Below are 26,682 nucleotides of genomic sequence, written 5' to 3' on the forward strand. Positions count from 1 at the left end.
CTCCAGGGCCTGTGCTCCAGTTACCTTGAGGCTGGAGCACTGGGACTGAGCAACAAAGCCAGGCTCTTCCTAGAAGCCTGGCCCATGGCTTCATCTCCACGTTGACCCCAAGCCTGTAAGGGCAGCTCCTGAAAATGAGGACCTACCTGTCTTGCCTTACGAAAGCTCTTTTTCAGCTTCTCAGTGAATGGGCAAGGACAGTGAGTCTCTGGCACCATGGACATTTCCTCTGGTACTTCTCTGGCTTTCACCTCTCTGGTGCTTCTCAGATCAGCCAAATCTTCAGACAAGGTCTCACTATGTAACCCAGGCTGGCCTTGATCTCATGCCCCCAGCCTTCTCAGTGCTGGGATTGTGTGCATTTGCCACAGAAATGCATTTTATTTTGTTTTTTTGTTTGAGAATGTGTGGAGAGAGATCAGAAGACAGCTGGCAGGAGTTGGCTCTCTCCTCCCACCGTATGAGTTGCAGAGTCTGGAGCTCACATTGTTGGATCTGGCAGCAAGTGCCCTATCCATTTAGGATTTCTTTTATTGTGTGTATGTCTGTGTTTGTGTGTGCATGCAGTGCCTGGACGGGCCAAAAGAGGGCATCAGATCTCTTGGAACTGGAGTTAGGTTGAAAGGTGCAGTGTGAGTGCCAGGAATTGAACCTGCGTCCTCTGGAAGAGTAACCATCTCTCTAGCCCCCTGAAAACACTTCTGTTGACACATAGTAGTTCTGCTGTTACTTACTGTCTGTGATGGCCAGTATGTGGTGGTTGGTTCATCTGTAGCCTCATATACACACCATCTCTTCAGATCGTTCTCGACGTGGGCTGTGGCTCTGGAATCCTGTCATTTTTTGCTGCTCAAGCAGGAGCCAGGAAAATATACGCAGTGGAGGCCAGCACCATGGCTCAGCATGCTGAGGTCAGTGTCCTGCTGGGGTTTACGCCCTTTCTTCCTGTGTCCTTCATCTCTGTACCCATTGAACCTGGAAACCTGGGAATATCACTGCTGTTCTTTGTCTTTAGAACCAAGTGGTCACAGGCATGGTGGGGCTAGGGGTGGGCACTAGGCCTATGGTGGCAATGCCACAGTGACTAGCCAGGCATCCGAAAGGATGCACTGTAATGCCTCAGGGGCAGAGTAGTAAAGACATAGGCCCCTGGCAGGAATTTGGGGTCATACACCTGAACTGTCCTGAGCACTAGCCTGCCAGAGCTCATAAGTCCTGTGCAAGTGACAAGATTTTGTTTTGTCATCTCCTTGTCAATCCTCCTCCCTTTTTGTTCATGGAAAATTTTAATTTTCAAGTTCAGAATTGAAAAGCTACAGAGGAATGGACACTGTGCTTTATTCCCATATCCCTTGCTCCCTACTACTCCCGTCCTTTACCAGACAAAGAAGGAATCTCCTAGGTTTTTTGAGGATGTTCTAAGGATGCATGCATGAGTTTGGCTGCCCCTCCCGCAGCCTACATCTCATACAAACAGGGCCACTGCCAGCTTGCTCCTGGATGTTCCCTGGGACCCACAGTGAGTCCATCTCCACGCTAGTCCATCTCCACTGGCACTGCCTCTTCCTTCTTGTAACATGTCAGCCATTGGACACATTCTATCGAGCCCACTGTGTATAAAAGACAAGTTGCCAGGACTAGGCTCCAGCTCTGGGGTTCAGTACTAACCCCAGCAGCAGGGGTAAACCCCAGCACTGGCTCTTTAGAGAGTTGGGCCTCAGGCCCCCAGAGTTGGGATGTCTACAAGTAAGGCAGAGGGGGTGATTCATACCAGGTATGAGCAGAGACCATTCGTGAGCTGAGGGGCCTATGCCAAGCAAGCCCAGGGGACCTTCTCCCACCTTCTACAGGTCCTGGTGAAAAGTAACAACCTGACGGACCGCATCGTGGTCATCCCCGGCAAAGTAGAGGAGGTCTCGTTGCCTGAGCAAGTAGACATTATCATCTCAGAGCCCATGGGCTACATGCTCTTCAACGAACGCATGCTTGAGAGCTACCTCCATGCCAAAAAGTACCTGAAGCCCAGCGGTGAGTGTCCCAGGCTCAGGAGCACCGACTGGTGGGACTGAGCCTTTCAACCAAAGCAGCTGGCCCATACAGGTGGCTACGTGTCCTGTTCATCTGTCTGTGGTCTCCATACAGAGAGCGAGGGTTTTTCCCTGCTTCCTACCTCAACCATACCTGCTGGCTATGGCTCTAGAGTTCTAGACCCCCTAACAAGAAGCCACTCACCCCATCAGGCATTGAACAGTCCACTGTAGACCCCCAGAAAGCATCTGACACTTTGTGTATAGAGCTGCCCTAATGGGGCAGAGATGGGATGGGCTAGACCTTGGGTCTGTCGCTGGTGCTCTCCCAAACCAGGGCAATGTGGCAAGCCTGCTCTTCTAAGAGCTAGGACATGGGCAGGTGAGAGTGCACGCTCCTAAGGGTGCAGGTGATGTATATGGAAGATACACGGGCATACAGAGGAGACTGCACATATTGTCTCTCTGTGGTATTCACGTAAAGGTGTGTGCGTGGGCTTATGGCTGTGTATTCTCGTGTGAAGGCATTCTTGTGTGAGGAGCTGTGGATGGTGTAGGGCTATGGGTAGTGTAGATATGTGGGCTGCATATTTGAGGGTACTGATTGTGTGATGGTTTATAGGTGTTTAAGGATGTCTGGGGTAGATGTATGTAAATCTATAAAGGTATGGGATCTGAGGGTAAATGGGCAGGTAGGTGCATGCTGAAAGTGTGTGTATGAAGGCATATGGATGGGTGCTATGTGTGTAGGTGTATGTTCATGGATGAGGGCATGTGGATATATGTCTGTCATTTCCTGTCCATACGTCTGGCTCAGTGCCTGCACGAGTGATGTGTGTACACTACTAGTCCATGTTGGGCTCTGCACTCTGCTCTGAGCACACTAGTGCAGAACATTTTTCCGATTAATTCTGGAAATGTCTGTGTCTCCACAGTTCTTTTCAGGTATGTGTATGTGGAAGCTCAAGGAGACTGGGCTAGCAGTAGCCTTGGGTAGAGATTAGCAGCCAAGCAGATCGTGCTGGCTAGTATTGGCTCAGTTTCTGTAGGTAGGTGGCCATAGTTCTCCATGTGTGTAAGTGCAGGATTCCAGGCTGCCTCAGCTGCTGTGGGTCTTCCTTTCCTCACCCCTGGCTCGATTGGTGATTAAGCTGGTGGGATGGAAGTGGCTGACCCTTGTGTGAGGCAAGACACAGGTCAGGCTGGAGTCTGCCTGTGAGTTGGCTTTCAAACCCCTTAGGAACCCCTGTGAGGATTTCTGGCACTCAGGAGGCAGAAATGGGTTCCTTACATGATGTCTTGCCTGCTTCTGTCATCCCATTGGTCACAGTTGAACATTCTAGCCTAGTATGAATTGTGAGGGTTTCCTGAGGACCTCCCCAACTCCCTGAAGAGCTGGATGGAGGCCCAGTCTGTAGGCCATGTATTCATCCTGTGCAGTCTCAGCCTCCCCATATCTGCTTCTTCCTGCTGCCAATTTAGTCCCATTGCCTTGCTTATGAATCTCAGAGGACCTCCCTCTACTTCTATTTCAATCACATGGCCAAGCCTGGTATTTGACTCAAAACCTGGGCAGCCCTGGCTAAAGTGACGCAGCTAATCTCCCAAACAGCCTAGCTTTCACTCTGTCTGGAGCAGTCCAGGCACACTGGACACCAAGAGGCTCTAGTATGCTCCTTTTCCCCCAGTGTTAGCATTGGGATATAAGGATAGGCCCACTCACTTCCTGGGATGGAAGTGATTGAGGGCCAACGTGATTGAAAGCAAGCATGCTGATGAGCTGGGAACTGGTAGAGGATAAACTGACCCTGGTGAACTGATGTGGGTGCCTTGACCCTACATAGGGAAATGAATCATGGTTGAAAATCAAAAGCTCTAAAGAAAAAAAAGCCTCTGGCACACATTTAAGATCCCAGCATTTGGGAGCATGAGGCAGCAAGACCCCATCTCAAAAAGAGAAGCCAGCTAGGGTTAGAGTGTACAAACGTACACCTCCAATTCCAACATTTGGTTGGAGGCTGAGCCAGTAGTTCTTTTCTCCTGTCCCTCCCCCCTCAAAAAATATTATACCTGAGATTCACACACAGTCACCAAGTTCCATCCCTAGCACAAAGCAAAGCAGTAAGCCATCTTGGTCTGGATTCTGGCTATGCTGTAGTTCACATGGACAATGGTGCTTCCTGCTGTAGGATGGATGGCTGTGTGGATGATTGTGTGGAAAGTCCGTGACTGGAGATCTTAGGGTCCTCTGGAAGTTGTACCCAGCCTTGCAGGAGGTGCTGCCCTGACAACAGCACTCCTCCCTGCCCCCCACCCCCAGGAAACATGTTCCCCACCATTGGTGACGTCCACCTCGCACCCTTCACCGATGAACAGCTCTACATGGAGCAGTTCACCAAGGCCAACTTCTGGTGAGTGTGTCCTGCTGTCCCTGCCAGGCCGTGGGGCCTGGCTGCTCAGGGATGGACCCAGTGCTCAGGTGGGCCCTCTTTTTTCCCCCTCTCCCTCAGTAGGATCTGAAGGACATGGGCTAGACAGAGGCCAGCTAGGAAAGACAGCAGGTGACTCCACCTGCCTCTCTTACTGCTGGTGACCTTGTGGTGGGGTTGGGGATTTCCACAGGTACCAGCCATCCTTCCACGGAGTGGACCTGTCTGCCCTCAGAGGCGCCGCCGTGGATGAGTACTTCCGGCAACCCGTGGTGGTGAGTAGTGTGTACAGGGCACTGCTGGACTGAAGAGGTCCAGGCTTCACCAAAGCCTCATGCAAGCTCTGGAGTCTAGAAACCCCTGCTTCTCTCGGCCCTCACTCCCTCCGCATAGCACATGCACCAGCAGGATGGCTCTGTAGCAGGCTTACTTTATGAAATAATGCATAGAGTCATGGTTTCAGTATCAAGAATCTAAATAGGCATTGTGGTCCATGCCTGTAAACCCTGCCTGCAGGTGGAGGCACGGGATCAGGAGACCCAAGCTGGCCTGGGGTCTTCTCATAAAAACAAGGTAAAAATGTTAACAAAACAAAACAGGGATGGAAAGATGGCTCGACAAGCACCTACTGTTCTTTCAGAGGACCTGAGTGTGCTTCCTAGCACGCACATCATACGGCTCACAGTGGCCTGTAACTCCACCTCCAAGGGCCTCTGAGGGCACCTGTACTCAGGAGAACACACACATGTACACACACAGAGTTTGGAGAAATGTCTCAGTGGCTAAGGGCACTGGCTACTCTTCCAGAAGCCACCAGAGGACCTGGGTTCAAAAAAAAACAAGAGATGTTGGTCATTGCTTAGTACAGCCTTATGTCCATATCAATGAAGTTATATTTATCATCTTGGTCAAGTCTCATTACTTTCCTTAAGGCTGTGTCTCATTGTGAAGAACTCAGCTGTCCTTGAAATCATAACGATCCTCCCACATGCTGGGATTAAAGTATGTGCCACCATGCCTGACCTCACTACTTTTTAAAAATGTATAGTGTTCTGCCTGCATGTATGCCTGCAGGTTAGAAGCGGGCACCAGATCTCATTATAGATGGTTGAAAGCCACCACGTGGTTGTTGGGAATTGAACTCAGGACCTCTGGAAGAGCGGTACTTCTGCACTATCCCTCCAGCCCACTGACTTCACTACTGATTCTTTTTTCCTGATAAGTAACTGATAGTGAATCTTTTTCTCCATTTACTAAATAGTTTGTTTTGGCATTATTTTGAATGGGGTATTTCTCCTAATTTTTTTTTCCCATTTCAGCTTGATGGTTTTTGCTTTATATATTTTTAAATTGCCGTATTACAGTCTATAATTATAACATCCTGTTGGATTAATCTTTTTGTAATTCTGAAATCTACTCTAAACCTGTTGTGACAGGTTGTCTATGGGAAACAACACATATACAAGTTTCTGCTTTTTCTTCTTCAAGACAGGGGTTCTCTGTGTAGCTCTGGCTGTCCTGGAACTTGCTCTGTAGACCCAGCTGGCCTCAAACTCAAGAGATCCACCTGCCTCTGCCTCCTGAGTGCTGCTGGGGTCAAAGGTGTGCGTCACCAATGCCTAGCAAGAGTGTCTACTTTTAATGAGCATGAAATATTTTATCTTTTAATTCCATTGCTTAGCCTATTTGAATGTTATTCAGTCTCCTAGACCCTTTCTTTTTCTCTAATCTGGGAGACTCTTCTGGGATCTAGTTGTATGTAGTCAGTCACTTCAGCAAAATGATTGTTTTTGTCCCTTAGAGACTATCTCACTTCACAGTGCACACAAAGCGGCTCCAGTTCCCTTCACACCTATGTCACCACATCTGGAAGATGAGTCTGAAACTTGTCTTCCATTTGTTCATTTTAGTATTTTCACATGCTCAGTCTTCCAGGTCCCTTTTCTTCACTGTCTTGTTTGATGTTTGGCTTTCTACTCCTACTTCTTCAGATGGGAGTCTCACTATTTAACTTAGGTTGGCCTGGAAATCACTGTATAGTCCAGGCTGGCCTTAAACTTCTGATCTTTTCACCTCAGCCTCCCAAGTGCAGAGAGTACAGGCATGTGCCACTGATGCTGAATTCATCTTTTAGGCTTTTAAAGTGTTTATGTGTCGCTTGGCAACAAGTATATTGGTCTCTCCACTTTTACATGGGTTCTAGGAATTGAATTTAGGTAGCCAGGCCCATTATATATATATACGTTCTGAGGGTTGAACTCAGGTCCTCCAGCTTGTACTTTAGCAGATGAGCTGTCTTCCTACCCCGGCCTCAGACTTTTGACCACAATCTTGCCTCAGTCTCCTGAGTACTAAGATCCAGGTGTGCACAGCAAGAACACTGCAGTGCTTTTTCCTTTTTGCATATTCAGGAGTGTGAACCTGGACCTCATGCATTGAGATAAGCACTGCAGGCAGAGGCATGTAGCTTTTGGAGTTTGAGGCCAGCCTTGTCTTTATAATGAGCTCCAAGCCAGACAGAGCCACATAGTGAGACCCTGTTTGAAAATAAGTAAATTTATTTATTCATTCATTCATTCATTCATATAGTTGTTTTGCCTGTACCATGTTGTGCCTAGAGCCCAGGAAGGTCAAAAGTTCCCCTGGAACTGGAGTTACAGAAGCTGTGAACTGCTACATGGGTGATAGGACTTGAACCTGGGTCCTCTGGAATAGAGTACCCAGTACTTTTAACCACTGAGCCATCTCTCTGTCACTGCCAGCCACCCTCTTGAGCTTTCCTCTTCATTCTTCATGTACTCAGTTGTCTATGGAAGAATAATCATGGATTAATTAAACATTAAGACACCATATTACGTGTCCACATATATGTGTGTATAGGTTAAGCTCAGAAAGTGCTCTGGGGGTGTTGGTTTTATTTTTCAGGCAGGGTTTCTCTGTGTGGGGTAGCCCTGGCTGATGAGACAGGGTCTGGCCTGGAACTCACTATATAGACCAGGCTGACTTTGAACTTGAAGAGAGCCACCTGACTCTGAGTACATTGTTTTGAGGGGTGTAGTCTTATTGCTGTCCCTGGTGTTGTACCTGGCATGTCTGAGAAGGCAAGCTGGCCTTAGCAAGCTAGCAGAGGTTAGGGCCATTGCCAGGCCTGGGGAATGGGGGAGGGTATTGAGGCCCTCTCCTTCTTCCATGGCATTTGTAGCACAAGTTGGGTCACACCTGTCATCTTACAGGACACATTTGACATCCGGATCCTGATGGCCAAATCTGTCAAATATACAGTGAACTTCTTAGAAGCCAAAGAAGGCGATTTGCACAGGTACACTTCATCCCCTGGGCACCCATGGCCACTGCTGCCCACCCCACAAGCTGCCTTACCTCCTCTCCCTCTCCTCACATCATGCACATCACCCCCTGGGTACTAATGACCAGCTGCTGTTCCCCGGCTATCCCTCCCCTTCTCCTCACAGTCAGGTTGGGCTTCTACAGCAAGCCCATGCCCTTTGCCTTTCAGGATAGAAATCCCATTCAAATTCCACATGCTGCATTCAGGGCTGGTCCATGGCTTGGCCTTCTGGTTTGATGTTGCTTTCATTGGCTCCATGTAAGTATGGCACTGCTGGGGCTCCTCATAATTCCTCAGGTGGTTCTTCCCATCCGAAACCCAGGGAGAACCATGGAGGAGGGGTGTGGGTGTCATTTGCTCAGCAGCTACCCTTGAGTGCCTGTCCCTTCTGTGTGTTTGTCTCAGTACAAGGTGTCAGGGTGAGTAGGCACCTTATGGCCATGGGTTAGCTGTGCACATAGGTGCCTGCGCCTGCCTAGAGTCCAGCCAGTCTTAGCCCTGAGACCCCAGAGGACCATTCAGGGAAGGCCCTTGGGTTGATGGCAAGGTATGTGGGGTAGTGGTACAAATGGTGATGCCAACCCAGTGAAGTGCACCCATTTCTTCTTGACAGAATGACCGTGTGGCTATCTACAGCTCCAACAGAGCCTCTGACCCACTGGTACCAGGTCCGGTGCCTCTTCCAGTCACCGCTGTTTGCCAAGGCCGGGGACACGCTCTCAGGGACATGTCTGCTTATTGCCAACAAAAGGTGCACTCTGCCAACCCATCCAGGGCTGGATAGGGCAGTGGCACAGGGTCCACCAGTCCACCTGCCTCACAACCAATCTCTCTATTCCCCCAGACAGAGCTATGACATCAGTATTGTGGCCCAGGTGGACCAGACAGGCTCCAAATCCAGTAACCTGCTGGATCTAAAGAACCCCTTCTTCAGGTAGCAGGGTTCTAATTGGGGGAGGGGACCAGGAGCCCCACAGTCCTGCCCACAGTGAATCTCTGCCATAGATACACAGGCACCACCCCATCACCCCCGCCTGGGTCACACTATACATCTCCATCGGAGAATATGTGGAACACAGGAAGCACCTACAATCTCAGCAGTGGGGTGGCTGTGGCCGGTGAGTCTGAATGCCATTTCCAGACATGGCTGGAGACCCTTGGTGGCAGCGTGGACCCCAGATCCCCAGAGCTTGCTCAATCCTGACACCCACTTTCTGGTTAGGAATGCCTACTGCCTACGACCTGAGCAGTGTTATTGCCGGCGGCTCTAGTGTGGGTCACAACAACCTGATTCCCTTAGGTGAGTGTCCCCTGGGGTCTATGGCATGGCAGGGGAGGACTGGGATGTGCCAGTGGCCAGTTCAATAGCCGGTGCTTGGTCCTCTGCCACCACTGTCACTGTCATGGTCACCTCTTCCTCTTCCTGGGAACTCTAGCCCTGTGTGACTCTCCACCTTGATCTATCACCACTCTATCTGCCCTTCCCACACCAACCATGAAAGTGGAGTGGGCCAGGCAGGCTGGGGGCGGTGACATCTCCCTCCCTCCTTCTTTCCTCCCTGTCGCTGCGCAGCAAACACAGGGATTGTCAATCACACCCACTCCCGGATGGGCTCCATAATGAGCACGGGCATTGTCCAAGGTAACAGGGTAGCGGGGCGTGGGCGGGGGTCCTCCCGCCTGGCCTGTGCACATGCTCAAGCTACCAGTGGGGGCCAGGCAGGCTCAGGAGTCATGCTGGTTCCTCAGTGCCCATGACCTGCCCCACAGGCTCCTCAGGTGCCCAGGGAGGCGGCGGTGGCTCCAGTGCCCACTATGCAGTCAACAACCAATTCACCATGGGTGGCCCTGCCATCTCCATGGCCTCGCCCATGTCCATCCCGACCAACACCATGCACTATGGGAGTTAGGTGCCTCCAGCCGCGATACCACTGCGCACTGACAGCACCAGGAAACCAAATGAAGTCCACGCCCGGCACAGCCGGTGGCTGTCCCCCTTGTTCTGAAGAAGCGTGAACACCCGGTCACAGCCCTCTTTGCTATGGGAACTTGGACACTTTTGTACACGATGTTGCCGCTGCCCTCAAGTACTCCTAGCCCACCCTCTGGCCCCGAGCGTGTGTCGCTGCCATATTTACATGAGATCCTGTCGGGGCAGCCCTCATCCTGTTCTGTCCTCTCCACTCTGACCTGGCTTTGACATCTGCTGGAAGAGGCAAGTCCTCCACCCCCACCCCCACAGCTGCACCTGACCAGGCAGGAGGCCAGCAGCTGCCAGCACAGACCTGGCAGCACCCACCCCTCAACCCGTCCTTGAGCCTGCCCCCTCAACTGGGGTGGCAGCACAGCCAGCTGGACCTCTCCTTCAACTACCAGGCCACATGGTCACCATGGGCGTGACATGCTGCTTTTTTTAATTTTATTTTTTTACGAAAAGAACCAGTGTCAACCCACAGACCCTCTGAGAAACCCGGCTGGCCGGGCCCAGCCAGCAGCCCCTGTCCCTAGGCCCAGAGGTTCTAGGTGAGGGGTGGCCCTGCCGAGCCTTCAGGGTGGGCATAGGTCCCTCCCACCAAAGGGTTCACCTCACACTTGAATGTACAAACCACCCAGCTGTCCAAAGGCCTAGCCCCTGCTTTCTGCTACTGCCCTGCCTTGAGCCCTGAAGGTCGCCCTCCACCAAAAGTTGGAACAGGCAGCCCAGAGAGGCAGGCACCACAGCCACTGGGGCAGACAGAAACCTCAAAGATCTGTCACAGAAAGGCCTCCTCTCTCTCCCTGATAGCTAACAGAGGCCTGTGTGTTCCCCTCCACATTCATGCTCCACCTCCTCCTCCTCCCAAGACAGTATCCCTGGAAAGGGGCCTAGCAGGGACCTCTCACTCCAGACAAAAAGAAAAACAAGGAAGAGAGGATGATTAAGCACAGGCAGTTTGTCTCCAGTTCCCTTGCCCTAGAGTCCCCCCCTCAGTGGCCAGAGCTCAGGCTGGGCCTATGCCCACCACAGGTACCCCTGGCAATGGCTGGAGCTGCTCTGTGCTACCCTCCTGACCTGTCAGGGAAATAGAGGGCCCACAGGCGGCTGGGAAACCGGGCTCTCTCCTGTCCATCAGTAACACTCCCTGCTCGGCTGCCCCTCCCCACCTTTATATAAATTCTCTGGATCACCTTTGCATAGAAAATAAAAAAGTGTTTGCTTTGTAAGAAAAGCTTGCAAATAGTAGGGTGGTCTACAGGGTCCAAGAATCCTCCAGTCTTCATAGGGAGGGCAGAACGGGTAGTATCCCCTTGGGTTTGGCCTGAAAAAGAGAGACTCCTAGGAAATGGCCCCAGGAGGAAGAGGGTACACCCTCAGCAGGAACAAAAACTGGTCCCTCACCTGTGGGCCTGGCCTTCCTAGAAGGTTGTCATGGACCGGGCCGGGGTAGATAGCAGAACACTGGAAGACAGAGGTGTGGCTTGGGATGCTGGCACCCCATGGTCCAGAAGAGGCAGTGGCTGGAAGAAGTACAGCTGCAAAGAGAGAGCTCAGGGTGAACACGCAGTTCGGTGGGGCAGGCCTCACTCCACAGCCCTGCTGAGGACCGCCTGAACCCTACCTTACAGCCTAGAGCCAAGAGGGTGTGAAGCAGCACCACAATCGACAGCAGTGCCGCAGCCACCAGCTTTGTGTCCTCTCTGACAATAGGCCACAGTGTGAATACCAGTCCAGCAGCTGACAGGGCTAGGGCCAGTGCTCCAAAGAGCCACTGCAGCCACTGCACTGGGATAAGCCACAGGACCTAGGGTGACAAGTATAGCTGGTGATCATACAGGGTGGGCCATGCAGCTCCCACCAGCCCCCGGGGTAAAGCCACACTCACCACAGTGGGGATGAAAACAAAGAGTGAGTAGCCATAGACACAAACAGTCTCCAGGAAGGAGTACAGCCCCATGCGCTCCCTCATGCCCTGGCGCCACCGGAGGAAGCCCCATAGTGCCAGCGGCACTAGCCATGCGTAGCAGTAGATGGTGATTCCTGCTGCTGTCACTAGGGATGCAATGTGGGTGGGTTATTGCATGCCCTTGGGCTTTGGGAGCCAGGAACTGAGCCCACATACCCTGCTTACCCCTGTGGAACTGAGGGCTGTAGTGGATGGAGGGATCCCGTCTTTGTGCAAGCACCAATGTGAGGTTGCCAGTAACTGCCAGGACAAAGGCCAGAGTAGCACAGATCCAGAAGGGGCCTGCAAAGGGAAACATGGAGTCCCAGGCCCACTGCTCCTGAGAAAGGTCTCTAAGTAACTGTATCAAGTGTGGCAAAACCCCAGACCCCATTTGACTCTCTAGGTCATTGCTGACAAGGGCTGCTTCTGGGTTCATCCTGTCTTTCTGGTATCTTCCAAAATGCCTCAAGTACTTGGCTTTTTTCTCTTCTCTGACAAAGTTCTCTGTAGGTATAAGAATCAGCATGGTGTTTCTCCACTATGGGAAGGATCTTGTCCAGACCTGAGGCTTCATGCATGCCACCTTTAGCTGCCCACTCCCAGATTGCTCCAGAGCCCTGAACTGCATGCTTATGTTTTAAACTTCCTGTGGCTGGCCTCTACACTCTTACCTGCTCCTTGCACCTGCCCAGCTTTTCCTGTCTGTCCATGGTCACACTCTTTGGTGGATAGGTGGAAAGCTACCTTGGCCTTCCCCACTCCTCTAGGCTGTGGGATGTACTCTAGAAATTCACTTTACTCCCAGTCTCCACTGTAATATCTGTCCCCTGCCTGCTCTTGCTGGCCTCTACCCTCACTTTCCAGTGTCACAGGAGATCCTAAAAGTACTTCAGTATGAGACCTGTGTACTTATCCCCTACCCATGACCTCCCAGCTGTTCCTTCCACTCCAAAACCTATGGTACCATGGGGCTAAGAAGCTTTCTGGATCCTTTTCTAAGCCTTTCTCCACCAATACCAACGTAACTCATTTGCCTACCCTATTCAGGGACCTTCCTGACTTTCCTCTCACCCTCCGAGTTAGCCATACCTACCACCTTCTGCTTCCTGCCTTGATGAAGAGTTAAACACAAGGTATACTCTTCGTGAGTGACTGCCTGGTCAGGACCTGGCACAGTCCCATGAATACTCCTTAGTCAAACATACAGCCTCATTTACCATATAGGTCAGGCCGGTTTCTAAGATGGTGCCGCACAAAGTTGTGGCCAGGGTGGGGCAGCAGCGAGCCTTTGATCCGGTCTAAAACCTGGAGAGCAGAGGCAGGGTCCAAAATGAGAATCCTGGCATTCTGAAAGGCATCACCTGTAGACTATCTTACCACCACATCCTACCTGAACAAGCTCAACTGTCGGCCTAGGCTGTCCATGGGTTATCTATGGCTTGTGGTCTTTGCCCTGAGCTCCTGCTGACTCTGTACCACTCTGAAGGTGGCTGAAGGTAGGCTCTCAGGCCTGCCACCTTTCTCTCAACTTTGTAGCCTCTCCTCCCAGTCAAATTAAGGACAGTCCATAAGTTCTGCATGGTCTCCCCCTACATCTCCAGAGAGTGCACTTCTCAGGGAACCTGGCTTATTATCAGAGGCTGGCCTGTGTTCCACATGCATTTCTGCTCATTCCTCCTCTAAAGTCTTCCATGACTCTCCGTCCTCTCAGGCTAAGTCCCAAACTTCAGAGGCTGCATCATTAACAGAGCTTGCATCCAGGCCTAGTGATGCCAGTTGTGGCCCTAGCTACACAGAAGGTTGAGCAAGAGGATCACTCTAAGCCTGTAAGTTAAAGGCCTGCCTGGGAAACATACTGACTTTAGGACAGACGCACACCCATACCTATCTACTTTGTAACCTTTTAGCACCATCACACCCACTCCATCCAGATTCAGTGCCCCACATATTGTGGCTGAACCCCAAGCAACTCCAAAGTCCCAGGGCTCACCTGGGAGGTATCCACATCAAAAAAGCTCTGATAGTAGTCAAATGTCCAGAATCTAGGCTCTGGCTTTTCTTCCTGTAGAAGCTACAAGGCACAGACTTTCAGACCCTGCCTGCCCAGCCAGGGCAAGGCCAGAGGCAGGGTATGAGGGCCTAGGAGACTCACCAGTGTCTTGTCACCTTCCTCCACCTCTTCGGCTCCATAGCCAATACTTGATCCCACAACCACAGCCACGTGCTCCCGTGAGGTCAGCTCATCACTTTGGCTCGTGGTGGCTGCATCTGGGGTCTCGGCCAGAAGATTTGTGGCTTCCTTGAACTCTTAAGGAGGGGGAATGTGGGCACAAGTGTTTGGAGTTTGAAAATTACTTTTGCCTCACTACTCATCAGCTGGGGCTGTGGTTGCCTCACAGCCCCTTAAGAGCTGTTTTCCTCAGTTTTGATGTATGGGGAGGTCTGTTCGTGTAGTAAGATGGGGTTCATTCTGGGTCCTGAGCACACCCTGAACCCTGATGTGCCTCTGAATTCAAGGTGGAAGCAGGACTGAGTGCGGGATGAACCTCAGTTTTGGACCTGAGTTCTGGATCCCAGCTACCCCGAGGTTCTGGCCTTAGGGCAGGAGTGGGAGCTCAGACCACTTCCAGGCCCCACTCACCGTGGAAGGCCAAATCGTCAGCCGCTGCCATGATTCTTTAGAGGCGTCACCGCATCGCGCTCTGGACAGACCCGAATCAGTCCCACGGCTCTCCCCAAGACAGAAGCTTGCGTCTAGATTCTTGCCTGGAGCCTGACACACGGAGTGAGTCTTCACCTCCAAGCCAGGACCCTGCAGATGCACCCTAGCCCTCCTCACCAGCTACTTAAGCTGGCGTGGCTGGTCCTCCGTGCGCGTGCGCGCCGCCCGCCTACCCGTCAGAGTCCACCCTTCTCTACGCAACGGCAACATCCGGCTCTAGTCCTTCTCCAATTGTCTTCCACGGAGAAACGCTTCCGGTGTCTTCCGGCCCTTTTCATTCCGACGCTACGCATTTCCACTCGGTCAAGGGACCGCAGGAAGAGGATGGCGACAGCGGCTCTTAAGAGATTCTGGTCCCGAGGTCGCAGTGAAGCCGGAGGAGACGCGGGTGGTCCGGCGACGGTCGCGGCAAAGCCAGGGGTGTGGGCGCGACTGGGTGAGTAGTGGCAGAAGGCGGCAGGGTGGGTGACCCGAGTGTCTGCATCATTGTCACCGCCGCGCTTCTTTCCCCGCAGGCATCTGGGCCCGCGCGCTGCTTCGGGATTACGCCGAGGCGTGCAGAGACGCGGCTGCTGCGGCGCGAGCGCGACCGGGCCGCGCGGCTGTGTACGTGGGGCTGCTGGGCGGCGCGGCTGCGTGCTGCGCGCTGGCGCCCAGCGAGGGCGCCTTCGAGGAGGCCTTGCTCGACGCGTCGGGGTCTCTGTTGCTGCTGGCGCCGGCCACGCGCAACCGCCACTCTGAAGCGTTCTTGCAGCGCCTGCTGTGGCTGAGGGGCCGCGGGCGGCTGCGCCACGTGAACCTAGGGTTCTGCTCGCTAGTTTACGAGGCGCCCTTCGACGCCCAGGCCAGCCTTTACCAGGCCCGCTGCCGCTACCTACAGCCACGCTGGGTCGACTTCCCCGGCCGGGTCCTGGACGTGGGGTTCATGGGCCGCTGGTGGATCCTGGAGAACCGCATGCATGATTGCGACATCAACGACGACGAGTTTCTCCACCTGCCTGCGCACCTCCGTGTCGTCGGGCCCCACCAGCTGCACTCCGAGGCCAATGAGAGGCTATTCGATGAGAAGTACAAGCCGGTCGTGCTCACCGATGATCAAGTGGACCAGGCGCTGTGGGAGGAGCAGGTGTTGCAGAAGGAGAAAAAGGATAGGCTAGCGCTGAGTGAGGCCGATTCACTGGTGCAGCCCGAGGTTTCCAGATGAAATCCCAAGGAGCTCCTGGGTCTCCAGGCTCAGGCATACTGTTGGCCACAGTTAGTGGAATGGGTGGAGATAAACGACCCTCCGTGCGATTTTTTTTTGGGGGGGGGGCCCGTTCTTTCTGTCCAGTTTGGCGAAGCTAACTGGGAGCCTTGCTTGGAGATGGGAAGAGCTGAATGACTTCCCCCAAATATGGGGAAGAGCTGGAGCATTTGGCTTTGTTATGCTTACCACCGCCACCGCCAGAACTAAAAGTAAGGAACCTGTACTGTGTGGCCCATTGTAGCTGAGGATGTGCTTTGAGGGTAGAGCACTTTCCTAGCATGCCTGGCCTTCGAGGAGGCATTGCTCAATGCATCATGCTGCATTTCTAGCACTGTAAAAACAGAACGAAAATGAGCGGTTTTAGTTGTGTTTATTTGGTTTGCTTTTTGAGAATAGGACTCCCATATGCCCAGGCTGGCCCCGGCTCCTCCTGCATCAGCTCCAGTGCACCACAGTGTGCCCTGCCCATGCATAAGTCCTGTTCAAGAGGCTACGAAGATGACCCGATTGCCAGTGACTCTCCAGATCCTAAGACCGTTCACTTTGAGTGTGTGTGTATGTGAATTTTTTGAGGAAGGTCTGGCTGTGTTGCTAGTCTAGAATTCATGAGCAAAGGTGATTTTTCCAGGAGCAGGAAGGATGGCTCAACATTTAAGAGTACTGACTGTTCTTCCGTTCCCAGAGAACCCGGATTGAAATCTCAGCAGCCACATAGGAACGCACAATCAGTCATCTGTGGCTTCAGGGAATCTCTTATTCTTCTGGGTTCTTCTGGTACTAGGCAGGTACTTGCACAAACATTATACATGCAAACAAAACACTCGTGCACACGTTTTTAAAAAATGATCCTCCCAAATGACCTTCCAATATTGGGACTACAACCATGTGCCAACCTGCCTAACCTCAGAGGTTTCTTTTTCAGTTGGAGCTCAATGTTTGTGTTTGGGGTTTTTTTGTTTTGTTTTGTTTTGTTTTGTTGGTTGGTTGGTTTTGAGACAGGGTCTTACTATGTCACAGTGGCGTGCCTGGAACTGGCTATGAAGAACAGTCTGGCCTCAAACTCACAGAGATCTGCTTCTCAATTTTTTCTTTTTCATTTTTCAGGAGAGGGTTTCTCTGTGTAGCGCTGATTATTCTGGAACCCTTTGTAGACCAAGCTGGCCTTGCCTCAGCCTCCTGAGTGCTGGGATTAAAGGCGTGCATCATCACACCAGGCTGCCTCTCAAATTTTGAAATTTTTGGGGTTAGTTTGTTTTGGTTTGTTTCTGAGAAGTGGTCTCACAGCCCAGACCAGCCTCAAACTCACTCACTATGTAGCAAAGGATGGATGAATGATCCCCTTTTCTGCACTTCCCAAATGGCCATGCATTGTTTCTGTTGTATGAATTGTTATTGGTGGGCTTTTGTTTAATGGTAGGCATTAACTCCAGGAGCTTGTACATATGAGGCAAGCATTGTACTTGGGGTTTTTGTTTTCTTTTGTTTGGTAGTCTCCTTATGTAGTCTCTGTGGACCTTTGACCTATCTTGTGTTAGCTAGTAACATTTTGTATAACTATTAGTGCAGGAGATAGGTTCAGAGGCCAACAGATTTTTAGTGTATGTATGTATGGCAGCAATTGCAAGCAAGGTGGGAGGCTGGAGCATATTCTGATCCCAAAGTGTACATGCAGTCATATGTCATGACACTGCAGGGATCCTGGAAAAAGGATCCTCCTTTTTGTGGAAAGGAGCAGGGTCGGGCACACAGGTTGGATCAGGCAAGGTTCTGGTAATTACCTTTCAAACTAAAATATTAGGAGAACAAGACTACCTATGTCGGCTGGCCTGTGGCTGGTCACTAAGAGCAGGAGATCAGTCATCTTTGTCCTGGGTTTGTTTATGGTGCCAGGCTTCAGCAGACTGAGCTGCCCCCAGTCCTAGTGGTGTGTGTTTGTGTGTGTGTGTGTTGCCTCTTTCATTATCAAATGTACTGAAAGTGTGACAGTTTTTTTTATTTGGCTGGTTTTTTGAGACAGGGTTTCTCTTTGGGGATCTTTCTGTCCTAGAAGTCAAGAGAACCCCTATCTTTGCTCCCTGAGTGGTAGGATTAAAGGTGTGTGCCACCACCTTTGGCGTTTGTTAAGTCCACATTTCTGATCAGATGATGATGATGATGTCAATCCACATCTTGAGGACTGCTGAGGTGGCTCAGCAGGAGGTGAAGGCACATTCAGCCAAGCTGAACCGCCTTGGTTCATGCCCTGGAATTTAGTTGGTAGAAAAAGAGAACTAAGTCCTCCAAGTTGTGACCTCCACACACACAAAATAAATTAAAATGTAATGAGATTTCTAAAAAATCCACATCTTCAAATTTTAAATGTTGTAATTAGTGTGTATTAATGATACATACATGAGATTCATTAAAGCATTTCCTTATGTGTACATAAAATATTTTTTATTACATTAGCCCTACGTTTCTGACTGTTACAATCCACCCTCACTTATGTTCCTTCTCTTCCCAACTAGTGAAAGAGCGTGCGCGCACGCACCGTGTGTGTGTGTGTGTGTGTGTGTGTGTGTGTGTTTGGGTGTTTCAGATAAGGCCTCCTTCCTGGACTAAACCTATGTAGATCAGGCCCTGAACTAACCTAGGTGTAGCCTTTGCCTCCCTAGAACTAGCACTTCTTTTTTTTGTCTTGTGTGTGTGGTCTAGTGAGTTTAAACCTGATCACAGGCTCACGGGAACCTAACCAGTGACCTGAATATACCACTGAGGAAAATGTCTCTCCATGAGCAGCTGTTTCTGACACATGAATCCCCATAGTGGGGAGGAGCCCTTCCATGAGAGGTGGCTGTGATAAGCCAGGCTTGTGGAGATCTTCTTCAGATGATTACAACTGCTGTGAGTTCAAGAGCACAACAGCTAGGAACTGTGAGATGGCTTAGTTTGAAAGGCTCTTTTATGGCCATAAAACTTGATGGCCTGAATTTGATCCTTAAGACCTACATGATGGAAGGAGGCTGTTTTCTGACTAGCACACATGCATGAAGTAACAAAATGCAACAACCAAATAATGCTTGAAAGTTAAATGTTTCACACCACTGCCATTTCCTGTAGCTTTTTTGTTCTTTCTGCCCTTTCTTCTAGTGTTCTTTGAGCCTTGTATGTTACATACCTTAATTTTACAGAAAAAAAAAAAATCAACATTCAGGTTGATTTGGTGGGGGGGAGATAGTTTAGCAAGTAAAATACAAGCATGCAGACCTGAATTCTGATACCTGGTACCCACATGAAAAGCAGGGCACAGCTCCCCGCATTTAACCCCGGCAGTGGGGGCTTAAAGACAGGTAAATTCCAGGAGCTTGCTGGTCAGCCTGTCTAGCTGAATTCATGTTCACCGAGATACCGTCTCCAAAAGAGGGATGGGACAGACTGGACACAGTGTCACGCCCCTTTGATCCCAGCATTCAAGGAGGCAGAGGTGGGCTGATATCTGAGTTCAAGGCCAGCGGGTTGATACAGTAAAACCTTGTCTTTCTTTAAAAAAAAAAAAAAAAAAGGAAGAGCAATTTAGGGAGCTTCTGCCTGATGTGAGCCTCTGACCTCCACAAATGTGTAAGTAGACATGGCACACAGGAAAAGAAGTTGGAAGCTCTTTCCAAGGCTCTGGTAGTCATCTCTCACTCTCAGACTCTGGCTCTCAGCCCTGCGACCTAGTTTGCAGGCTGTACTTTATTGTCTTCAATTATGACCTGTATAGCCATACTTTATTGGGTGGGGGGCCTTTAATCCCCCCCAAAATAGTGTGGAATATAAGGCAAGTACTCTGTCATTCTCATTCTGGTACCTCTTTGTTAGAAAGTATTAGATGTCATCTGTTGCCATAAATAGACCTTGTATGAAATGTCTGAGTGGTTAAGAACATTTACTGTTGTTGCAGAAGACAGTATTCACATGGTGGCTGGCTCTCAGCCATCCAGTTCCAGGGCATGCAGTGCCCTCTTCTGGGAGCATGAGGCATGTGTGTATAAGCAAAATGCATAAATTGCTGGACAGGTGACATACGCCTTTAATTCCAGCATTAAAGCAACAGAGGCAGGCAGATCTCTTGAGTTCAGACCTAGCTGGTCTACATAGTGAGTTCCAGGACAGCTAGAGCTACATAGTGAGATCCTGTCTCAACAGCAAGAAAACTGACCAATTGTCCTCTGACCTTCACAACATTCTGTCCTTAAAGTTTGTTTTATGTATATGAGTGGTTTTGCAAACTTTTTAAGGCTAGCCAGCAACATGATTCAACAGGTAAAAATACTTGCCTCTCAAATCAGATAACCCAAGTTTGATCCTCAGAACTCAGAAAGTTGTCCTCTGACCTTCACTGTGACATACATGTTCCAGCACTCCTACACAACATACACAGCACATAAAATTGAAAAAAAAAAAAAAAAAGAAATCTAGCCAGGCTCAGTGGTGCACACCTGTAATCCCAGCACTCAGGAAGGCAGAAGCAGGCAGGTCTCTATGTGAGTTCGAGGCTAGCCTGGTCTACAAAGTGAGTCCAGGACAGCCAAGGCTACACACAGAAACTATCTCCAAAAAACCAAAGGGGTGGGGGGAAAGAAATCTAAATTCTAGTCCTACTGACTGACTTGGCCAAGGCTGGTCCAGAATCTCCTGTAGCCCTGGTTGATCTAGAACTTAATGTGTAGCCAAAGATGGCCTTGAACTGCTTCTTGTGTTTCTGCTCGTGAGTGCTGGGATGACAGGCAAGTGCCGTGCACAGTTCTCCATCCTTCTGTGAGGTTAGCTGTCATGGCTGTGTGAGCAGCACTGTAAGCTGCCTCTCAAGCGCCAGCCAGCTGCACTGTGGTCTTGCTTGCCGGATGCAGCTGGTGTGCTGCATGGTTTGATGGTGACCTGACACGAGCTAGCATCACCTGAGAGGAGAGAGCCTCATTTGACAAAGTGCCCCCAGATCGAGCTGTAGGCAGACCTGGAGAGCTCCCCCTTTTTTCTTTTTCAAGACAGGGTTTCTCTGTGTAGCCTTGGCTTTCCTGTACTCGCTTTGTAGAGCAGGCTGACCTCAAACTCACAGAGATCCATCTGCCTCTGCCTCCCAAGAGCAGGGATGAAGGTGTACGCCACCACACTTTGCCTGTAGGGCACTTTCTAAATTAGTGATTATGAGAGAGGACCCAGTCCACCGTGAGTGGCTCTATCCCTGGGCTGCTGGTGCCTTGCTCTCTAAGAAAGGCTGAGCAAACCTGTGCCACCCAGTGCTGAGACTACAGCCTGGGTCAGACCATGTCCTTATGATTTCGCAGCAAGCAATTTTCCCACTGCTCCACATCCCTAGCCCCTTGTTTCTTTTTATCAAAAAACACACCCCACTGCCTGCTTGCCCCATGGCTTGCTTTCTGACATTGTTTTCTCCCCAACAGAAGAGGGCACTTTGGGGTGCTTGTTCTGAGCAGTGAACACCAGAGGGCGACAGAGCCTTCTCTCTCCTGGAACACATGCCCAGCTAGGGCATCTCTGTTCTGTCCTGAGCAAGGCCCAGCAGAGAAACAGTTCCTGGGGTAAAGTAGACTAGCTTCTTTGTGTGTGTGATGTATATGTGTATATGTATATATATATATACATATATATACATATACATATACATATACATATAATATGCATGGGGGGCGTGGCTCAGTTGAGAGAATGCTTGCCTGGCATACAGTCACCTTCAGCACACTTCACACCCTACACGTGGTGGTGCCCACCTGAAGTCTCAGCATGCAGAAGAGGAGGCAGAAGGGTCAGTTCAAAACTATATAGTATGTTCTGAGCTATCCTGAGATGGTGGGAGCCTGTCCTGAAAACAAAACCCAGCCGGGCATGGTGGCTCACACATTGAATCCCAGTACTCAGAAGGCAGAGGCAGACAGATCTTTGTGAATTTGAGGCCAGCCTGGTCTTCAAAGCAAGTTCCAGGGCTACACAGAGAAACCCTGTCTCAAAAACAAACAAAAAAAAAAAAACCAAAAAAAAAAAAAAACCCAGCCAACCAAAAACAAGAACAACAAACAGAAGAGAAAGAGAAACTTTAAATGAATAACCAGCAACCCATTAAAAAGAAAGCCAAGCGAGGCATGGCGGTGCAGGTGCAGGTCTTGTTTGTTTGTTTGTTTGTTTGTGCAGGTCTTTAATGCCAGCACTTGGGGAATTGAAGCATCGTTCCAGGTTCCTTCATGGCCTCTGCTTCAGCTCCTGTCCTGGTTTCCCTACATGATGGTCTGTAATTTGTAAACCGGAACACAACATTTCCTTCTCAAGTTTCTCTGTGTGTGGATGGAGGGTGTTGTTTGTTTTTGTCATCATAGCCTTAACTCACTCTGTAGACCAGGCTGGACTCCAACTCAGAGATCCACCTGGGATTAAAGGTGTGAGATATAACTGCCCGAAAAAATGCACATTTTTGTTCCTGCTGTTTATCAAAGCAATGGAGAAGCAAACTAATACATAGACTCTCTAGTCCCCAAATCTTCATTTTTCTTGTGTGTATGTGACTGAAAGTGTGGTGAGAAAATAGTAGTCCAGTATTTGCTAAAACCCCAGGAACAGATGTGGTGACTCCAGTCATTAATCCCAACACTTGGGTAGTCAGAGGCAGGAGGATCTTTATGAGTGTCTTGTAGAAGGTGGAGAAAGGAGTTGGAGAGGTGGCTCGGCAATTAAGAACACATATTGCTCTTAAAGAGGACCTGAGTTCAATTCTCAGGAATTGACATTGCCCTCTCTGGCCTCCGTGGGCACCTACATGCCATGCACAGATAGACATACATATACATAATGAAAATAAATAAAAAAATAGATATTTCCTGGGCATTAATCCCAGCACTTGAGAGGTAGAGGCTGGGAGGCAGAGGCAGGTGGATTTCTGTGATTTCAAGGATACACAGTAAGCCCCTGTCTCAAAAAAAAAAAAAAAAAAAAAGAAAGAAAATCCCACTAACTGAAGCGTCTCAAAGTCTCACATTGCAGTGATCCAGAATAACTCTGCCCAGTCATTGGCAGCTGGGTTCATGAGGACCTAAAGAGCACTTATGGAAACCACACAATGATCTGGATCAGTGGCAGCACATTTCAAAAAATTGTGGCTAAAAAAATCACAGTACCTAAGCTAGGCGTAGCGGTGCACGCCTTTGATCCCAGCTCTCAGGAGGCAGAGGCAGGTGGATCTCTGTGAATTTTAAGTCTGTCTGATCTACAGAGTGAGACCCTACCTCAAAACAAAATGGGCTGGAGAGATGGTTCAATGGTTAAGATCACTGTTGTTCTTCCAGAGATCCTGAGTTTGGGACCTGATGTCCTCTTCTGGTATGTAGACATACAGGAAACAGAACACTCATATACACAAATCCTAAAAACAAAACAGCAACAAAATTTAAGTTTTAATTTGTTTTTTAAACATAAGTTTATGTTGTTGAGACTGGCTCCTAAAATTTGCCCTGTACCCAAGAATGACCTTGAACTTGCATATTTCTGTGTGTGTATGTTTATATGTGCCTGTGTGTCTGTGTCTGTTCATTTGTGTGAGTTCAGCATATGGAGATGAGCAGATAACCTTGGTGTTAGTCCTCTCTACCTTATTTGAAACGGGGTCTCTTTTAACTTTGTGTTTTATTTTGGTTTTGGAGGACAGGGTTTCTCTGTATAACTTCCCTGGATGTCCTGAACTCCCTGGGTAGACCAGGCTGGCCTTCAACTCAGAGATACTCCTGCCTCTGCCTCCCAGGTACTGGGCTTAAAGGCTGTGCCACCACTGCCTGACTTTTCTTTTCTTTTCTTTTCTTTTCTCTCTCTCTCTCTCTCTCTCTCTCTCTCTCCCTCCCTCCCTCCCTCCCTCCCTCCCTCCCTCTTTCTCTTTCTCTCCCTCTCTCTTGTTTCTCTTTTGGTTGTTGGAAACACGGTTTCTTGGCTCTGGCTGTCCTGGACTCACTTTGTAGACCAGGCTGGCCTTGAACTCACGGAGATCCACCCACCTCTACCTCCCCAAGTACTGGGATCCCAGGAGCCTGGCTCTGATTTAAATTTTTATGCAATTATATATTTATTGTGTGTGTACACATCTCAGAATGTTTGTGTGGAGATGAGAGGGCAAATTTCAAGTGTGTTCTCTCCTTCCACATGTGTGTCCTAGCGATTGAACTCAGGCTGTCAGGCTTGGCAGCAAGGCCTTCAACCCTGAGACAGGGTTGCTCAGTGTCTGCCTGTGTGTGTCGGTCAGGCCAGCCGGCACACAGACTTTGAGGAATTTCCCTGGCTTCTGCTGCCGTTTCCCCTTCAGTGTGCTGTACTACTGTCTGTCAGGTTACTTCCGTTCTGGGGATCTGCACTCAGTGTGTCAGGCTTACCAGGGTCTTAGTTACTTGTCTGTTGCTTTGACCAAACACCGTGAACAAGGCAACTTATAAAAGAAAGCATTTAATTTGGACTCAGAGTTGGTCCATGACCGTCGAGAGCATGGCAGCAGGCAGGTCTGGCCCTAGAGCAGTAGCTGAGAGCTTACATCCTGATCCACACTGAGGCAGAGAGAGTGCTCACTGGGAATAATGTGGGTTTTGAAACTTAAAGCCGGCTCCCAGTGATACCTCCTCCCACAAGGCTATGCCTCCTAATCCTCCCCAAAGAATTCCATCAAACGGGGACAAAACATTCAAACATATGCACCTATAAGGGAAGTTCTCCTTCTCGTTCAATACGGAATTCCTCTCCCTGGCCTTTGTAGATGTGTGGCCGTATCATAATGCACAGCGTACTTAGTTCAACCTCAGAAGCCCATCCTTCCCAGTTTTTTTTTTTTTTTCTTCTGTCCTGTCTTTTGAGGTCCATCGTTGCTGCAGAAAGGATAGTTCAGGTGGGAGCCCCTGGACAGAGTTCATCCCTGATGCATCTTGCATTAGCACTTCCTGCTGTGAGCCAAATTCCTTGCAGAAACAACTTCAGGGAGGTAAGATTTCTGTTGGCTCACGGTTTCAAAGAATTAGTTCGTGGTGTGGGACAGAGCATCGTGGTGCAGTGATGTGGGGCCCAGTGACAGCAGCGGGGACCTGGGCTGTTAGAGAGTCAACTAGTGAGGAGCCACAGAGCACTGTGCACCATCTCCCTCATCATGCCCCAAGCGCTTGCGCTGGGAGCAGGTTGCGGCTGGGAGCAGGTTGTGGTGGATAGACCGCAAAGGTGACTGAAAATTCATGCCCTCGCATCAGCGGTCTGTATTTATTTATGTGTGGGGTGTTGCAGGATACTTGATCCCACTGTGCACCCTGAGATTGTGAACTGTAAAACCCTGTTTCTTGTTTGGTGTGGTTGAACCATAACACACACCTTTAATTCAAGAACATGCTTTATTGTAAACAGGTGATTATGGTGTGGTTCACCCAGCCCTAGCATGCACCTTTAATCCAAGAACTTTCTGTACACGGGATTTAATAAAGTTAACCCTAGGTCAAGAGGTGCAGCAAGGGGCTGGAGAGATGACTCAGAGGTTAAGAGTACTGGCTCTTCTTCCAAAGGTCCTGAGTTCAACTCCCAGCAACTGCATGATGGTTCTTAACCATCTATAGTGAGATCTGGTGTCCTCTTCTGTAATGCAGGCATACATGCAGGATAAACGATTAAATAAATATATAAATAGATTTTTTTTTTAAAGGAGGTGCAGCAAGAAACCAACTGAGAAGGATTAAAGTGTGGGAAGGACATTGAGTTGAGTTGAGGGGTGATTAAGAGGAGTAGGGGCTGGAGAGATGGCTCCGAGCACTGGCTGCTCTTCCAGAAGTCCTGAGTTCAATTCCCAACAACCACATGGTGGCTCATAACCATCTATAATGAGAGCTGGTGCCCTCTGCTGCCTTCTGGCATTCAGACACACATGCAGGTAGAACCCTGTATACATAATAAATAAATAAATCTTTCTTAAAAAAAAAAAAAAAAGACAGGGAGTAGACATAGAAGGGCTTTTAGCTCTCTAGCACTTGAGCTTTAGCTATCTAGCTCTCTGGCTTTTTTGGAACTTGAATTGGCAAGCCTTTGGCCTTGGATTTTTTTGCCTTTTCCTCCTGGGCTGTCAGCTGAACTAGTGAACCTTTTGGGCTTTTTCCATCTGGACGTGAGCTGAGAAGGAGGGTCAACTGGGTACTTTCTCTGCCTGTCTCTGAGCTAGCAGGTTTTCACCCCAGCATCTGGTTCCTGATTCTTTATTGGTAAAATATAATGGTTGGGATTTTCATTTTTTAAAATAACATTTTGGAGCCCAATATGAAGCCAAAATTCCATCCTCATTGCCATTTCCCCCTTTTTGTCTAAATAAAAGACTTTTCTCTAACATCAATAAACTATATACTGTCTGGTGAAAAATACATTCATAATATCCAGTCCATATGTATTCAGCAACCTCAAAGAAAGTATTCTACTATCTATGCTATTTTGGTGGGTCCAAATTCCTATACCTAAATCAACTATCATAACTTGCACTACCAATCAGAAACATCTTTTGACCTAAAACGTCTTCTTAAATCCTAAAGAACTTAATCTTAATTGTAAGATTATAACTATTTAGTCCTCAGCCCAATCAGAGAACTCAGAAGGATTAAAATTATCCAAATAAACGGGAAGTGCAGAGCAAACAGCTTCTAAAACTATAAAAATGACAGATACTGCTGGCTGCCTGGACACACACAATGAGAGAGCCTGGCTAAATAAGTCTGACCAACTCCGTGGTGCACTTCATTTTCTTGATAGATAGAACAGGCCTAAGAATTGCAGGAAAAACCACAGAAAAGGGGCCAAGACATCTGGCCTGGGGAAGATAAAGTTGCTTTTTTTTTTTTTTTTTTTTAAGATTTATTTATTTATTTATTTATGTACATAGTATTCTGCCTGAATGTATGCGTGTGAGCCAGAAGAGGGCACCAAATCTCATTGTAGATGGTTGTGAGCCACCATGTGGTTGCCGGG

General features: G+C 49.4%; 3 protein-coding genes across 5 annotated transcripts in view; 2 read left to right on the forward strand and 1 right to left on the reverse strand.

Annotated features, from left to right (window-relative positions):
* The window catches only part of Carm1 (coactivator associated arginine methyltransferase 1), a 44,812-nt gene extending 33,801 nt beyond the window's left edge, over positions 1 to 11,011 (forward strand). The window contains exons 5-16 of one of the 2 annotated variants that reach the window (XM_021643748.2): positions 801 to 911; positions 1,851 to 2,028; positions 4,348 to 4,438; positions 4,650 to 4,731; positions 7,690 to 7,775; positions 7,971 to 8,060; positions 8,416 to 8,553; positions 8,647 to 8,736; positions 8,808 to 8,920; positions 9,025 to 9,102; positions 9,376 to 9,444; positions 9,573 to 11,011. In XM_021643748.2, coding sequence (XP_021499423.1) covers positions 801 to 911; positions 1,851 to 2,028; positions 4,348 to 4,438; positions 4,650 to 4,731; positions 7,690 to 7,775; positions 7,971 to 8,060; positions 8,416 to 8,553; positions 8,647 to 8,736; positions 8,808 to 8,920; positions 9,025 to 9,102; positions 9,376 to 9,444; positions 9,573 to 9,712 — 1,266 coding nt within the window. In that variant the 3' untranslated portion in view covers positions 9,713 to 11,011. The remainder of the gene's footprint in view (positions 1 to 800; positions 912 to 1,850; positions 2,029 to 4,347; positions 4,439 to 4,649; positions 4,732 to 7,689; positions 7,776 to 7,970; positions 8,061 to 8,415; positions 8,554 to 8,646; positions 8,737 to 8,807; positions 8,921 to 9,024; positions 9,103 to 9,375; positions 9,445 to 9,572) is intronic. The other variant, XM_021643749.2, reaches the window with a different exon arrangement.
* Yipf2 (Yip1 domain family member 2) lies at positions 6,997 to 14,508 on the reverse strand. 2 transcript variants are annotated; one of them, XM_021643753.2, is made up of 9 exons: positions 14,370 to 14,508; positions 13,881 to 14,035; positions 13,719 to 13,799; positions 12,946 to 13,033; positions 11,912 to 12,028; positions 11,666 to 11,832; positions 11,402 to 11,584; positions 11,182 to 11,315; positions 6,997 to 7,263 (listed from the first exon to the last, which is right to left on the reverse strand). In XM_021643753.2, exons 1-8 carry the CDS (start codon positions 14,398 to 14,400, stop codon positions 11,199 to 11,201), a joined length of 939 nt encoding a protein of 312 aa, XP_021499428.2. In that variant the 5' UTR covers positions 14,401 to 14,508; the 3' UTR covers positions 6,997 to 7,263; positions 11,182 to 11,198. The 2 variants fall into 2 exon arrangements, with proteins under 2 accessions (XP_021499428.2, XP_021499427.2); XM_021643752.2 differs by lacking the exon at positions 6,997 to 7,263 and adding an exon at positions 10,978 to 11,101.
* Positions 14,509 to 14,546: 38 nt separating this feature from the next.
* Timm29 (translocase of inner mitochondrial membrane 29) lies at positions 14,547 to 18,126 on the forward strand. The gene is made up of 2 exons (XM_021643751.2): positions 14,547 to 14,886; positions 14,966 to 18,126. The coding sequence occupies exons 1-2, from the start codon at positions 14,547 to 14,549 to the stop codon at positions 15,652 to 15,654; spliced, it is 1,029 nt and encodes a 342-aa protein (XP_021499426.2). The 3' UTR covers positions 15,655 to 18,126.
* The last annotated feature ends 8,556 nt before the right edge of the window (positions 18,127 to 26,682 follow it).

The sequence above is a fragment of the Meriones unguiculatus genome, chromosome 1, assembly GCF_030254825.1.
Source record: "Meriones unguiculatus strain TT.TT164.6M chromosome 1, Bangor_MerUng_6.1, whole genome shotgun sequence".
Taxonomy (NCBI): Eukaryota; Metazoa; Chordata; class Mammalia; order Rodentia; family Muridae; genus Meriones; species Meriones unguiculatus.